Source organism: Schistocerca piceifrons, chromosome X (genome assembly GCF_021461385.2).
Source record: "Schistocerca piceifrons isolate TAMUIC-IGC-003096 chromosome X, iqSchPice1.1, whole genome shotgun sequence".
In the NCBI taxonomy this organism is placed as follows: Eukaryota; Metazoa; Arthropoda; class Insecta; order Orthoptera; family Acrididae; genus Schistocerca; species Schistocerca piceifrons.
This window is the reverse complement of record NC_060149.1, coordinates 616,081,025-616,097,341: the sequence shown is the minus strand read 5'-3', so window position 1 is coordinate 616,097,341 and position 16,317 is coordinate 616,081,025. Positions and strand designations below refer to the sequence as shown.

Genomic DNA, 16,317 nt, shown 5'->3' with positions numbered 1-16,317 from the left:
CGGTCACATGTCCTCTCGCTGTACTTCTAGCCTCACATGTCGAGATTGTGGACGCCCATCTCATCCCGATACTCCATGTGCCCCGCCTCCCATCTGTGTCAACTGTGGGGAGCACCATTCACCTTGCTCGCCAGACTGCAGAATCTTCCAGAAAGAACGCAAAATCATGGAATATAAGACCATGGACCGACTGACCTACACTGAGGCTAAGCGGAAATTTGAACGGCTACATCCCGTGCGCATGATGTCATCTTATGCCTCCACTGTCACTCCTGCTCCAGCTCCTTCAGCTGCAAGTCATACCATCAGCTCTCAGAGTCAGAGGACCTCACCTGCCCCCTTGACGATGGGGGCCCCTTCTCTCGCTGTTGCTCCCACACCATCTACCTCGGGAGCAGCACCCACTAAACCACTGGGGACACCAGTCCCCACTTCTAAGCCGGAGAAGCGTAAGTCTTCTTCGGCTTTTCTCGCTCGGAAGGGATCCCTTGGGTCACTCCCTTCGCAGGTTCCTACCAGCGGCACAGCAGACACCAACCAGTGGCTGAAGACGCCACAGGTCGCTGGTCGACGGGCTTCGCGATCCTCTTCGGTCCCGGAGACTGACTCCAATAAGCCCTCTCAACAACGGCAACCAAAGGAACAGCGAGAGAAAACGACTTTGAAGACCTGTAAGACCAAGACCCCTGCGGTGGCACCTACTCCACCGCTACCTAAAAGCTCTGCGTCTGACGATGAGGTGGAGATCCTTGCGTCCGCTGAGGACCTCGATCTCGCCGGTCCCTCAGACGTAATGGATAGCACTTGCACGGGTGCTCCATCGGAGGCAGCAGGTGACCCAGTGGCGTAATCTGCCTTCCCAGTCCCGTCACGCCTTTCTCCGCCATGGACAATACCACCCTCCAGTGGAACTGCAGCGGTTTCTTCCACCATCTAGCTGAGCTCCGCCAACTTATCAGCCTTCACCCTTTCTTCTGCATTGCTCTTCAGGAAACTTGGTTTCCAGTAATGCGAACCCCTGCCCTCCGTGGCTATCGGGGTTATTATAAGAACCGGGCAGCGTATGAAAGGGTGTCTAGTGGCGTCTGCCTCTATGTCCTTCACTCTCTGCACGGCGAATCTGTCCCTCTCCACACACCTTTAGAGGCTGTCGCTGTTCGGGTGTGGACACCACAGGCTGTTACCGTCTGCGGTCTTTACCTTCCACCGGATGGTGATGTCTCGCAGCATGTCCTGGCTGCGCTGATAACCCAATTGCCGCCACCTTTCTTGCTATTGGGCGACTTCAACGCCCATAACCCTCTGTGGGGTGGGTCAGTGGAAAAAGGTCGAGGCGCCACCGTTGAGCATTTATTGTCGCAGCTCGATCTCTCGATTTTAAATGATAGTGCCTTCACACACTTCAGTGTGGCGCATGGCACATACTCCGCCATTGACCTTTCAATCTGTAGCCCTAGCCTCTTACCGTCTGTCCAATGGAGTGTGCATGATGACCTGTGTGGTAGTGACCACTTTCCGATCTTTCTGTCACTACCACAGCGTCACTCTTCTGGGCGCCCTAGCAGATGGGCTATGAATAAGGCTGACTGGGACTTGTTCTCCTCCACTGCCGCTATTGAGCCTCTCTCTAATGATGACATTGATGCGGTGGTTCAATCGGTCACCACCGGCATCGTTACTGCCGCCGAATATGCCATTCCCCGTTCCTCTGGGTCCCCTCGGCGGCGGACTGTGCCTTGGTGGTCGCCTGAGATCGCTGCAGCGATTAAAGATCGCCGGCGGGCGCTACAGCGTCACAAGCGACATCCCTGCATTGAACACCTCATCACCTTCAAACGGCTGCGAGCGCGGGCCCGCCGCCTTATCCGCCAAAGCAAGCAGGAGTGCTGGGAGCGGTATGTGTCCACCATTGGCCTCCATGTCTCTCCATCGCAGGTCTGGGCCAAGATCCGACGCCTCTATGGCTATCGGACCCCTGTCAGCGTCCCTGCGCTCTCACTGAATGGAGCAGTTTGTACAGACTCCGACGAAATTGCCAACAACTTGGCAGAGCATTTTGCTCTTAGTTCCGCTTCTTCCAATTACCCGCTGGCCTTCCGCTCCATTAAAGAGCGGATGGAATGTCGGAGCCTTTCGTTTCGCACCCACCACCCAGAATCTTACAATGCTCCATTCAGTGAGTGGGAATTTCGCAGTGCCCTAGCCGCTTGTCCTGATACCGCTCCTGGGCCAGATGGCATCCACTGTCAGCTGAAACACCTTTCAGTGGACTGCCAGCGGCGCCTCCTCGATCTTTACAACCGTCTTTGGGTCGAGGGGGAGTTTCTGTCGCGATGGCGGGAAAGCGTTGTCGTCCCCGTTTTGAAACCTGGAAAGAGCCCTCTGGAGGTGGACAGCTACCGCCCCATTAGCCTCACCAACGTTCTTTGCAAGTTGCTTGAACGGATGGTGAGCCGGCGCTTGAATTGGGTACTGGAGTCTCGGGGCCTTCTGGCTCCGTCTCAGGGTGGGTTCCGTAAAGGCCGCTCCGCCACCGACAATCTGGTGAGCCTGGAGTCGGCCATTCGTACTGCCTTTGCCCGCCGTCGGCACCTGGTCGCTGTCTTTTTCGACATGCGGAAGGCGTACGATACGACATGGCGTCATCACATCCTTTCTACGCTTCATGGATGGGGTCTTCGGGGCCCTCTGCCGATCTTTATCAGAAATTTTCTGTCGTATCGTACCTTCCGCGTGCAAGTCGCGGCCTCATATAGTTCCTCCCACGTCCAGGAGACTGGTGTGCCACAGGGTTCTGTTTTAAGTGTCTGCCTGTTTTTAATAGCCATTAACGGGCTCGCTGCGGCCGTGGGAAATTCTGTCTCCGCTTCCCTGTATGCTGACGACTTCTGCCTTTAATACAGCTCTACTGGCATTGCAGCTGTTGAACGTCAGCTACAGGGCGCTATCCGCAAGGCGCAGTCTTGGGCTGTAGCTCATGGGTTCCAGTTTTCGCCAGCCAAGACCTGCGTTATGCATTTCTGCCGGCGACGTACTGTCCACCCGGAGCCGCGGCTTTATCTTGCCGGTGAACTTCTTTCAGTGGTGGAATCACACAGGTTTTTGGGGGTGGTTTTCGATGCCCGGTTGACTTGGCTGCCTCATATCCGGCAGCTCAAACAGGCGTGATGGCGGCACCTCAATGCTCTGCGATGCTTGAGCCACACCCGCTGGGGCGCCGACCGATCTACCCTGTTACGGCTCTACCAGGCGTTAATCCAGTCTCGCCTGGATTATGGGAGCCTGGCTTATGGCTCAGCATCCCCATCTGCATTGCGGGTGCTGGACCCAATCCTCCATAGCGGAATACGCCTTGCCACTGGTGCTTTCCGCACAAGCCCTGTGGACAGCATACTAGTGGAGGCAGGTGTCCCTCCACTGCGGTTACGACGCCAACAATTACTGGCAGCTTATGCTGCCCACGTTTTTAGCTTGCCCGGGCATCCAAATTACCGTGTCCTGTTCCCGCAGTCAGTCGTCCATCTGCCAGACCGTCGGCCCCGGTCGGGTTGTCCGATCGCCGTACGCGTCAAGGAGCTTCTCTCCGGGCTTGGGTTTTTCCCTGTTCCACCTCCTTTCCGGGCACTTCTGCGTACACCCCCGTGGAGTGTGCCTCGCCCTTGCCTTCGGCTCGACTTGGCACAGGGCCCGATGGACTCAGTACCTCCAGAGGCCTTCCGCCGCCGCTTTTATTCCATCCTGGCCACGTATCAGGGCTCTGGCATAGTTTACACTGACGGCTCGATGGTCGCTGGTCGAGTCGGTTATGCGCTAACTCTAGGGGACCATTCCGAACAACGTTCCTTGCCGGATAGCTGCAGCGTTTACACTGCTGAGCTAGTCGCCATCTTTCGTGCCCTAGAGTATATCCGCTCCTGCTCAGGTGAGTCCTTCGTTATCTGTAGCGATTCCCTGAGCGGTTTACGAGCTCTCGACCAGTGTTTCCCTCGTTCCCGTCTGGTGCTGGCTATCCAGGAGTCCCTGCATACTCTTGCGCGTTGCGGCCGCTCTGTGGTCTTCGTGTGGACCCCAGGCCATGTTGGGATACCTGGCAATGAGAATGTTGACCGCCTGGCGAAAGAGGCCACTAGTAAATCATCTCTGAAGATTGGCCTCCCGGGCCGGCTGCGGTGGTCTAGCGGTTCAGGCGCTCAGTCCGGAACCGCGCGACTGCTACGGTCGCAGGTTCGAATCCTGCCTCGGGCATGGATGTGTGTTATGTCCTTAGGTTAGTTTGGTTTAAGTAGTTCTAAGTTCTAGGGGACTGATGACCACAGATGTTAAGTCCCATAGTGCTCAGAGCCATTTGAACCATTTGGCCTCCCGGAGACTGATTTGCGGGCAGTCTTACGCCGCGAAGTTCTTTCGGTTTGGGACGCTGAATGGCGAAATCTGCCCACGCCCAACAAACTCCGTCCAATCAAGGCGACGACGACTGTGTGGCGGTCGTCCATGCGGGTCTCCCGCAAGGAGTCTGTTGTCCTCTGCCGGCTGCGCATTGGGCACACTCGGCTTACGCACGGCCACTTATTGCGCCGTGAGGACGCACCTCTATGTCGCTGCGGCTCCGTTTTATCTGTGCTCCATATTTTATTGGAGTGTCCGCTTTTAGCTGTGCTCAGGCAGTCGTTCGCACTGCCTGACACGCTCCCTGCCCTTTTAACAGATGACTCTGCTACGGCTGACTTAGTTTTACGTTTTATTCGGGCAGGGTGTTTTTATCATTTAATCTAAGTGTTTCTGTTTTATCTTATTGTTTTGTGTTGATTCTGGCCTTTGGTCTCCGGTTTTAAACTGATTTTTTAATGTGCTTTAAGTGGTTGGCTTTTCCTTTTTTATTTCTATGGTCGGCCAACCACCGTCACACTCTGTGTGATTTTAGTTCGTTTTGTGTGGTCTTTGTCTCAGTTTCTCTTGTTCTGTGTCGTCTGTGCTTTATTCTGTTAATCGTTTTTATTCTCTGTGGGTGTTTTTAGTACTTGGAAAAAGGGACCGATGACCGTAGCAGTCTGGTCCCTTTAATCCCACAAACCAACCAACCAGTTAGAGAATTAGTGATGGCAAGATTCTTTGTTAGATCGACAAAGGAGAAGAAACAGGGGTATCACTCAGATTATATGTAAGAATATGACGATTCCAAATTTATATAAAAATCACTCAGATTATATGTAAGAGTATGACGATTCCAAATTTATATAAAAATTTCGTACTACTATTACTTTTTGATCTCATGCTTGAGAAACTGGAGCACATGAATGAAATGTGAAACTATTTCTTAACATAAAACTTTCTGCTTGTATTAGTCCCAATAGGAATTTGATATCGGTACTTCGTGAATTATATTCTGTTACATTATTAATGTAAATGAGGTAAATAAAAATGACCTTTTGTGCCAAAACAGTCTCACTTATTTGGCGTGTGTTACAGTTGCTACAATATCAGAAAAGCCTATTTCATTTTGTCTGGCAGACAGTGACAAAATAGACATAATCAAATCGAGAAACCACACCAGTATTGGGTACTATTCGTATTAACAGCTTTTCCAGTATTAGAAGACGACATTTTGATTTTTCATGTAGAAAAACGTTTGACGAACTTTGATGAGGTAATAGATTTTTTCGCAGAAAATAGAGCATATCGTGCAAAGCTGTAGAAAGATTAGAGAGAAAAAAATGCTGGGACCTAAGGATTCAAGAAATGTGTACTTTCTTGCTTATCTATTTTCTTTACTGGTTTTATGTTTCCTATACAGTATTTAATTTTATGTCACAGAAAAGTGAAAGTTATTAGCTTAAAGGCAACAAAAGATGTCAAACAGACTGACTGGAAGCAGGAGAGACACCACAGGACATTTTAATTTCCACTGTCCTGTATATAGGTTTGATGGCTTCCATTACAAAATACGCAGGTTTGAATTCCACAGAACGAAATACAGTGACGTGGCGTGTGTGAAAAGGCATGACACTGCACTTTGACACACTTAAGACCAAATAACATGTCTTACATTTCCTCGAACATACACTGGTACCCAAAATTAAAGCTCAAACCGCTGTTTCCCCGTTCTGTATCTAACTCACGATATAATAATACAAACTGTCAACAGATGTCCGTACAATCGTATTCCACACGGAAGATGGCATTCCGGTCAATGGACAACCAGCCAATGATGACGTTAGGACATCTATCAGACGGATTGGTGTTCGCTGGGTAGTCTCACATCCACAATCGCTGTGTAGACAGTCACAGACGATTCAGTATGGCATAGAGAAGACGCCTGTCAGACACTCTGCGGTGGAAGGCAATAGAAAGAATGGGAGCAGGACAGTCGCAAACTGATGTGGCCCGATGGCTTAATGTGAATCATTCCGTTGTTGCTCGTTTTTAGCGACCGTTTACAGAGACCGAAACTGTATCCTGAAGACCAGCGCACGGCCGACCATGTGTGACATCCCAAGAAGAGGACCGTTATTTGGCTCTAAGGGCACGACAGTACTGACTTAGTACAGCACGGCAACTGGCATGTGACCTCTCAGCATCCTCTGGACGTGTTGCATCGTGGCAAACTGTGGAGTCGTCAACATGCCACCTGGAAGGTCAAGCAGTGGGCCAATCTTCTTTTCACAGATGAATCCCGATTTGGTCTGTACAGCGATTCTCGAAGGATTCGCATCTAGAGAGAACGTAGAGCACGATTTCGGGACTCAAACATTGTGGGAAGATACCAGTATCGCGGAGGACCCCTAATAGTGTGGGCGGGGATAACGTTGACCACCGAACACCTCTTCATGAAATTGTACTGGTGAACCGGCAAGGTTTAACTGCTGTCAGGTGTGACGAGATCTTGGGACCTCATGTGCGATTGTTGCCAGGTGCTGTGGGCCCGCCGGCCGCGGTGGTCTAGCGGTTCTAGGCGCTCAGTCCGGAGCCGCGCGACTGCTACGGTCGCAGGTTCGAATCCTGCCTCGGGCATGGATGTGTGTGATGTCCTTGGGTTAGTTAGGTTTAAGTAGTTCTAAGTTCTAGGGGAATGATGACCATAGATGTTAAGTCCCATAGTGCTCAGAGCCATTTGAACCATTTTTTTGCTGTGGGCCCAGAGTTCGTATTGATTGACGATAATGCTCGACCTCGTAGAGCACGGATGGTTGATGTTTTCTTGGAAACAGAAGATATTGCACGCATGTCGTGCCCTGCTCGCTTTCCCGATTTGAATCCTATAGGGCTTGTCCAGGATGCACTAAGGAGACGGGTTGCATCACGTCAGCATCCAACATTTCCGAGCAGCTCTGTAGGAAGAATGGGCGTTATTGCCTCAACATAAGATTAATGACATCATTCACAGCATGCCCCGTCGTTGTCAGGCCTCTATTGTATTGCTGCCAGAGGTGATCGCATGCCATAGTAAGTACGTTAACCAGTTGCTGGAATGTGTGTGTAAATCCGTTAAGTTGGAGAAAACGGAGAACATTTTTGTATAGAGTTATGCATGTTCCAGTTGTTTACATTCTGTAATCTTTACATTGTTTCTACTTTACTTTCACTTTTTTATACTATTTTGTGTCAAAATAAACGCAACCTTGCAAAATTTCCGTTTGTTACTTTAATTTTGGACATCAGTGTATATGTTTTATATATCAAGCTCTTCAGAAAGCTGTGCGCTACAAAGTGAACATATTTTTAAAAAATCAATTTTTGTAAATCTTTGACGTCCTGTCTCAAACGCTCGAGAGGGAAAGGAGTGGCGTCACTATCAAGATTTTGACCCGGTTCGGAAGTATTGTAGATCCGAGGTTGCCCTTATATTGTATTCACTCCTCAAGATTATACACAGACTTGTTGATAATAGAGATGTTTGATTGTGCCCGTGTCCTGCCTGTAGGTATAATGGAACTGTTGCTGTTATGTGGTTTTGTCCCCCCCAAAAATAATACACTTAGACAATGAAATTCCTGAGCTTCAGGATTTTGTATTTTCAGAAGCTCTGAAAAATTTCTTTGTATGTGCAGGTTAGAGAACGACTGCGGGTTGCTCTGGAGAGGGTGGCAGCCCTTGAAGAGGAGCTTTCAACTACCAAAGAAGAAGTAAGTAATGACTTTCTCTATAATACTCTTTCTTTCATGTCCATTAATGGGACTAATACGTCACAATGTTTTCTCCTCTTTTTTTTACCTACATTCAAATTACTGTATTTGTGTTTCTTCTCTAATTTTCATGAAGTGAAGTTTGTCAACACTGGTTTTGATGAAAGTGCAAAATAATATACTTGATCCAAGGCTTTGGGGAAACACAGATAACTATTTTTTTTTTTTTTTTAGAAAAGAACAAGAAACTAGGAGAGGGGTTTATCACTGGGTCAAGGGTGATAGGAAATGAATATTTTGTGTTTCAGGAAACATTGATGTCCTCATTAAAATCGCTTGGTGGACCTAAATTTTGTGCTCATAACCTTTTATTCCACTCTTGCCTTGCAAGACAGTGCAGGAAATTTGATATTTTCGCTAGAAGGTACAGCGTACTACTAACTGTTTGCTGTTACAGTCACAGACAGTCACAGAAACTGAGTCTGTAGGATTCTGATGACAAAAGTATGAATATACAGTATATTTTTCAATTTATATACGTGGTCGAAAGTTTATTCGACAATAAAATCAGATATGTTATTCATGCTGGTCATTTTACACTTCTGCAGTGTGTCACACAATTCTTTTTCCTGGGCAGAATGTCGAAGAGTTCTGCAACTGCACATTTCACTGTTCTGTGTCAAAATTAAATTCAGTAGAGGGAAGTGAAGATCATTTTTCATTCTAATATTGTATTTATGAATGTATCTCTTGCTCTCAAACTGCAATGAATTGCTGAAAACTAATGTCATCCCTGAATAAATGTACTTAGAGTCTATGGTTAATATTGCAAATTGTATAAACAGATGCCTGCTAGATATAATTGTGTGAACCTTATACATTATAATTACTTTCCTTTATGCTATGAATACTTGTTCTGTAAGTCAGAATATTGTTCTGTGGGCATCAGTGAATGAAAATATGCAGAAGATACTAACGTACCAATTTCTGTGTCCCCCAAGTTAGCAATTATTCTAATGGTAAAAGTACTAAATATAATTTTTAACAAGCTTATTGCAAGGTTTTTGTAGTTCAAATTTCACAAGTACACAGATCCAAGAACTTTTAACTTTCTATCCTCTTTATTATTTCATGTTTGTACACAACATTGATAGGAGGTGGGATATTTTTGACAGTGCAGTACTTTCTCAGTTTCGTTTTCTGATAATGTGGAAATAGTCTATTTGTAAAAAACAACATAATAACTTCAACAAAAACAGTACTTACAGTTTTCCTTGTGGATGCTTCTTTACTCGACTTGGCAATAATGCTTGTATGTCTGCAAAAAGGACTAGTTCTGCCTCCTGATTCAAATAAAGACTATGAATGTAAAGCAAGAACAGTAATGGGCCCATGTTTCAGTCCTTCAGAACAGTCATTTCTCCCCATGCAGATGACAGTGATGTGGGATCCCTAATACTATTGCTTACACATCCTAGTGTAACTTTCTGCATCTTATTTCTTAAACAGCAACTACAAAAGGAATTTGCTGTACAATGCATTCCATAAAACTTAGTTTCTTTATTATATATTATTACTGACACAATAAAATGCCCTTCATAAGTCACATAACATCCCAGTATCTGATATTTTATGCTTCTGTATAAAAATTTTGTGTGTTCAGTGAAAGTACAAATATCTGCTTCAGCAGAGCAGCCTTCGGATGTCCACACTGTGGTTTACTAAGTATTCCATTACTAAACAAGTAGATAACGAGCCGCAAACAAATTGACTTTTTGAAAATTTTGGAAAATGATGTAAAGGTTAAAACTGACCAGTATTGCAGTCTCCATAAAGAGAGGCTTAGAACAACAAATTTTAATTTACCCAGGAGAATGTCATGAATTAATGATGTATTACACATATGCTTGAGTGTGTTACATACTATAGGCCCACAGTTTTTAAATGAGTCTTGAACTGAAGGACAAGGACTGTCAGACATGCCACACACAAGCATGTTATGATGACTTCTCTGTCCATAAATTCTGTGCGAAAGGCAAAAACTCCATGGATGTAGGAAACTATTTAAAATTCTGAGTTAGTGAAGTAAATGGTTCTCCACCTTGAATGTTTAAGATAATGCATATGAGGTGAATCTAAAATTGTGTAATATGTAACTGAGCTCTTATATCTCTGTATCAGATAGTATACACTGAGCAGCCAGAACATTATGACCACCGACCTATTATCAATATAAAGCCGTCCAGGCAATAACAGTGTCACCTGGTGAGGGATGACTTCTAATCACACACACGTGTGGTGCATGTAGTACCAGTGAGCATGCTGTCCCCATGTTGAATGGAGAAAGTGCGCAGTCTATCTGAGTTTGACCGTGGGTAGATTTTGATGGCCCAGAGGTTTGGCACGAGAACTCCAGAAACTGCACGACTTGTCGGGTGTTCGAGGAGTGCTGTGGTGAGTGTCTTCAACATGTTACGAAACCAAGGTGAAACCATGTCCAGGCGTCATGGAACTGGGTGCCCACCCATTATTACAGATGTCGTAGGCAGGGCATACCGGTAAGACAGGACAGGTGGCGAACTGTGGCGGAATACCATCATACTTTAATGCTGGGCAGAGCACAAATGTGTCTGAACACAGAGTGCACCGAACACTCGTAACTATGGGCATCCACAGCCGATGGCCCATGCCAATGTTAACACCACGACCTCACCAACTAAGAATGAAATGGACACGTGACCATTGTCACTGCAATTTGGCACAGTGCCAGAGCAATGCACGATCTGGTGAATCCCGACACCTTCTTCATCATACCGATGGGAGGACGCAAATCTGTCCTCATCCAGGGAAACAGCTCTTTGACACCTGTACTGCAGGGCGGAGACAAGCTGGCTTCGGCTCCATTATGCTCTGGGGAACATTCACATGCGCATCCATGGGTCCAGTGCAAGATATCATGGTGGTCAAGGAATATAGTTCACTGGTTGCAGACCACGTACACTCCTTCATGACGACCATGTCTCCAAACGGCAATGCATTTTTCAACAAGATAATGCGCCATGTCATAAAGCTAGCCGGCCGCTGTGGCCGAGGGGTTCTAGGCTCTTCAGTCTGGAACCGCGCGACCGCTACGGTGGCAGGTTCGAATCCTTCCTCGGGCATGGATGTGTATGATGTACTTAGTTAGGTTTAAGTAGTTCTAAGTTTTAGGGGACTGATGACCTCAGATGTTAAGTACCATAGGGCTCAGAGCTATTTGAACCATTTCATAAAGCTATGGGTGTGATGGAGCGGTTCGAGGAACATGCTGGCGAGTTCCAATCGATGTGCTGGCTCCCCAACTCGCCAGATCTGAACCCAATCGAACAAATCTGGGATGTGATTGAACGTGGCGCCAGAGCTTATCGTCCTTCTCTCAGGAATTTACGGGATTAGGTGAGTTGCGTGTACAGATGCGGTGCAACTCCCTCCAGCGACCTGCCAAGGCCTCATTGCTTCCATGCCACGACGCGTCGCCGTTGTTGTCCGTACCGAAGGTGGACATACTGGCTATTAGGTAGGTGGTCATAATTTTCTGGCCGATCAGTGTATGTACAGATAACCATTTGGGCGTGATCTGCAATGAATAGAAAAAGTAAATATAGGGAAAGCCAGTACCGAACCCTGTTTCATAACAAAAGTTTGTAGAAAATTTTACCTATAAACAGAGACAGTGATGGTACGTGACCTAGTATTTGAATGTGCAGTGTCTAACTGATCACAGCGAATAAAGAAATGAACAAATCTAAAGGCATGCAACTACTTTCGTAATAGTCGTATTAGATTGCATCACGCAGATGTTCAGTAACTTTGAATAAAACAGAAAGGGGGCAAATATAGTAAAACAATCCGAAACCGGTATAAAATGAGACTAAAATGATTTTCCAAATTGGCTAAGTTTCCGAATTACACAAAACTCACTAGGCTCCATAAAATCTGTCTGGCATCATTCACAAAAAATATAAATTCGTAATTATTCACGTATTTACGTACCTTCGGTCGTGTACTCTGTATGTTCATTTACTTTTGGCTATACTGTACAACAGAACCCAAGATTATTACATTAATTGATAAATAATTCGGAATATCTGTAATTTTACCGTAACATTATTGTTGTAGATACATACATATTGTTTCCTGGTTTATTTGCTTTACATTTCACATTTTTTGCTTCATGCCAAGAAGGGAAACCTGTTTGAATTTCCTGCTCAGAATTGTTTTTCTACGCAATATTTTGCACTATACAGTAGTTCCAACAGCGCAGGAGACTGTGTGTGCAAACTGGATAACATCGTTTGTGCACGAAATAGCTTCTTCAGATGTATTAATTTTTCTGGGGACAACATGTTGTTCCACTTCCTCTTCCTTTGTTTCTTCCGGATCATTTTCTCTATCGTGGATTCCTGTTACATCTGTTGGTGAAGTAAATGTGGAGTGAGTTGACACAAAGTGATCACTTCGAATTTAGTCATCTGCACTACATGAAATGTTTCGCATTTTAATTAATTCAGCAATTGCTGCGACATTTACTTGAATTTCGATGGCCACAGAAGCATCATATGCGTGACCTCCAAACGCTGCCATATTGAAGCACTTGGTGACAGTTTGGGGCTTTATTTCTCTTACTGCCAAGCCAATACGGTTTACTGCATGTAGGACGGAAACTGACCCTGCAAGAACAAATGTACCTGCGGCTTCTTCAACACTAAGTACAAGAAACTGCATCAATTATCGCCTATAATGAGACTTGGCTGTGTAAAGAACACCGTGGTCCATGGGTATTGTGAGGCTGGTTGAACCTGGTGTTAACCAAGCCAGTTTCACGTTTGATAACTTGATTTTGGGGTGTCAGGTTGCATTGTCTAGGAAGATGAGAACTCGACGATTTCATTTTTGAGTTGGCATTGAAAGATCCCAGACATTCTTCCATAAGACCACCCACCATCCACGCCTTTTTATTGCTTCGCTAAGTGACTGGAAGCTAACTGACTTCTATATTTTTGAAACAACGCGGTTTTTGCCGCAGTTCCCGTCAGCAATGGCTTCTCCGTTTCACCTAACACGTTTCAATACAGCAGTCTTTCCTTGGACATTTTTCCGCCGGTGCATTTTTCACCTCGAATTGCTAGAGATTTTGAGAGCAATGCGCGATAAAACAGTCCCGTTTCATCGGCATTGAGCACGTCTTTCGGGCCATAATTCGCAATTGGGTCGTACAGAATTGTCTTCCGTTCTGCTGCAACACTTTCGTGCACGCCTTACCTTCCCCACACACTTCATTCCACAAGATGTTGTGCCTAGCTTTGAAACTGTCCAGACAGCCTGTGACTGGCTGGAACTCCGTATTTCCAAGCTCTTAAGCGACTTTCAGAGCCTCATGAAACATGGGTCCTTTTTTTGTGCAGTTACGAACCATTCCCACATACTATCTCGTTAATTTCTCCGTCGCCTTTCTTTCGATTTATCATAAACATGTGTTTTACCGCATGTGAAACGCATTAGTTCGCGCTCACAGTGTGTTGTCTTTCTCACTCCCGTCGATTACCTTAATCTTTTCGTTACGTGTTAGCGACACATAATTTTGTTCTGCGTCGTGTATCACTTACAGTGCTACTAGTCAACTGAAACTGACAGAAAATAATGCAGATAGTGCATTTCTTTGGAATGCTTGACGCTGACGGGTAAAACCATTGTTTGATGGAACAACACCCACCTATTTAACTGCGCAGAATGTAGCAGAGTGTTCGTAGGTGCGCTACAATGTTCCAGCACCCGTCAGTAATAACGGAAAAAGAGAAACGCGGACAAACAGACCGCATGCTTTTGATGTCCCGAAAGTGCGCGCAAGTTGTTCGTTGTTGTACATAGCAGAGTGATTTCCACTGCCGCAGCACCGCGCTACGCCGAATCCCATTTAGTAGTGTAGAAGTTCTTTTTCGCTGTAATGAATTATTAATTAAGTCTTAAAAATTGCAGTCCGTTTCCGCGTTAGGCACGTTCCACCTTATAAAAAATTAGCATATAAAAGTGTATTGAACGCTTAGAGATTGAAATACTTGTACGGTTTGGGCAGATTTCCGAAATATACACGTTCCGCTTTGATCATGTTGTACTGTAATATTGGTACCACATTTCCCTATGCAGGACAATAAACGGGACAGAGCAGCTTTAAATGCAGCGAAGCATAGAGATTCCGCACAGAAATTGAGACAGTGTATGATTAATATATTATAAAAGACACGCACTTAATCATGTATAAAGCTGATAAGGGTTCTATCGCATTGTGAACCTTGACATTCTATGACTGTTTTAATTTCTGTCAACAACTAAAGTGGATAAGAATCTGTTGTTAAAGAAGTAGCTGTTCAACACAATCATTGTATAAAATTTCTAGTTATGGATTTGTGTTTTGTGAACTGTGTTAATGAATCACTGTGTTATCTCCATTTCAGTTACAGCAGTACAAATTAGGTCGTGTTCCAGCTGATGAGAGTAGTAGACCAAAGGAAAATGGTCAACAGGATGAAGAACATAAGGGTGATCAAGCAACAGCCCATGCTGCCCTTACTAAGGTAATGCCTTGTGTCGGTGAGTGACAGAAGTAACTATTGAACATCTATTGTGGTCTTACAGTGTGTATTAACGTGTGAAATGAAATTTATATTCAGGGTCTTTTAATTGGTTAAAGCTCAACTCAGGCTCTGTTTTGTCAAACTGATATTTTAATTTGGCTAGCACACAAGGGTCAATGGTGACATTTGTTATTAACAGTATAAATCATTCATGGTTGTATTATCTCTGGAAATAGTGCATCCTCTGATACTTTCCTAATTCAAAGTAGCTGGAGAACTTATTTTGGGAACAACTGTGTGTCTTCAAAGACTAATGAAGTGAAAGCTTCTATTCAAATTAAGTTCATTCATTTGATCAACTGAACATGTCTAATCCTCTTTATTTAATTAAGTGTGCGGAAGTTAAGCCTTGTTTGTTTTCATTTACCTTTGTTTTCTTAAAAGAGAACACAGTCTAATTCTCAAACGTAACTATTCTCAGTTACGAATAAATGTTCATTTCTGGTTGTTTCTCATTGTACTGGAATTGCTGTAGTTTGCAGATTTGTGGTAGTTGTATGCTTAAACAAGTACTGCATGTGGACTTTTATACTGCTTCTCCTAATAAATCAACTGCCTACACTTAGTTTTGAAATGCCTTTTTGCATGGATATTGGTATTTGCTGTAGGGTTTACATGTTATTGGATGAAAATGTTGTAGACATGAATGTAGTGAAAGTTTCTAGATAAAAATTAATTTTTAGATACTCATAAATTAACTGAAAGCAGCACGATGTAACATTTGTGAAACATGAAGAAAAAAGTGATAATGAGTTTGCCTCTACTTACATTGAAAAAGAATGGATTATTCTGTTTATTGCATTTAGTTTATTTTATCTATGCTTCCCCTCCATATAAAGTGATCTATGTATTTAGTTCTTTTTCATTTCACAAGAGGTATTTGACATGCCAATAACATTATGCTGCTCCACACAATGTTTTTCTTTCTAAAAAATGTCATGTTATCATGACAAGTTTTTCCTCCATTCACCATTGAGCTGTGTGTCTGCAGTAGATTGTAACTTACTGGTATTGTCCTAATTGTAAGTAGGCCTAGATGGAGAAGTGACCTTGGGAACCACTGTGTGTCTTCAGAAAGTTATGAAGTTAAATCTTCTAGTCAAATTAAGTTGACTAACTTGATCAGCTAAACATTTGTTTCTCCATTTTCTGATTCTTTCCTTCCCCTGTCTTATAAGGCACAGGTTCTACATGGTAACTTTTATCTGACAATTCACAAGTTCAAAAGGTGTATTCAGTGGTGGCGTGCCACTAATGAGTTGTTTGTATTCCCCAATCAACAGTGGCTTCTATGTTTTTTATGACTGGAGAGGAAGTACATGGAATTTTACAATCCCCTGCCATGCCTTGTGAAGTTTCATGACATGAAAGCCTTACGAAATGCAGGAATTGTATATGTGGTGGTAAATTGAGTGCTGTTACATGGTTTCTTGAGTTTGTCATTGTAGCATGTAACATCATGTAAAAAGAAAGTATTGTCTTTTCAAGTAATATTTTGTGGATGCTATAATCCATGACCTCCAAAC

General features: G+C 44.6%; 1 protein-coding gene across 1 annotated transcript in view; it reads left to right on the top strand.

The window, feature by feature from the left end:
- Window positions 1-16,317, top strand: part of LOC124722553 (liprin-alpha-1) — a 410,311-nt gene that overhangs the window by 174,888 nt on the left and 219,106 nt on the right. Inside the window, exons 5-6 of the mRNA XM_047247695.1 lie at window positions 8,046-8,120; window positions 14,612-14,731. Coding sequence (XP_047103651.1) covers window positions 8,046-8,120; window positions 14,612-14,731 — 195 coding nt within the window. The remainder of the gene's footprint in view (window positions 1-8,045; window positions 8,121-14,611; window positions 14,732-16,317) is intronic.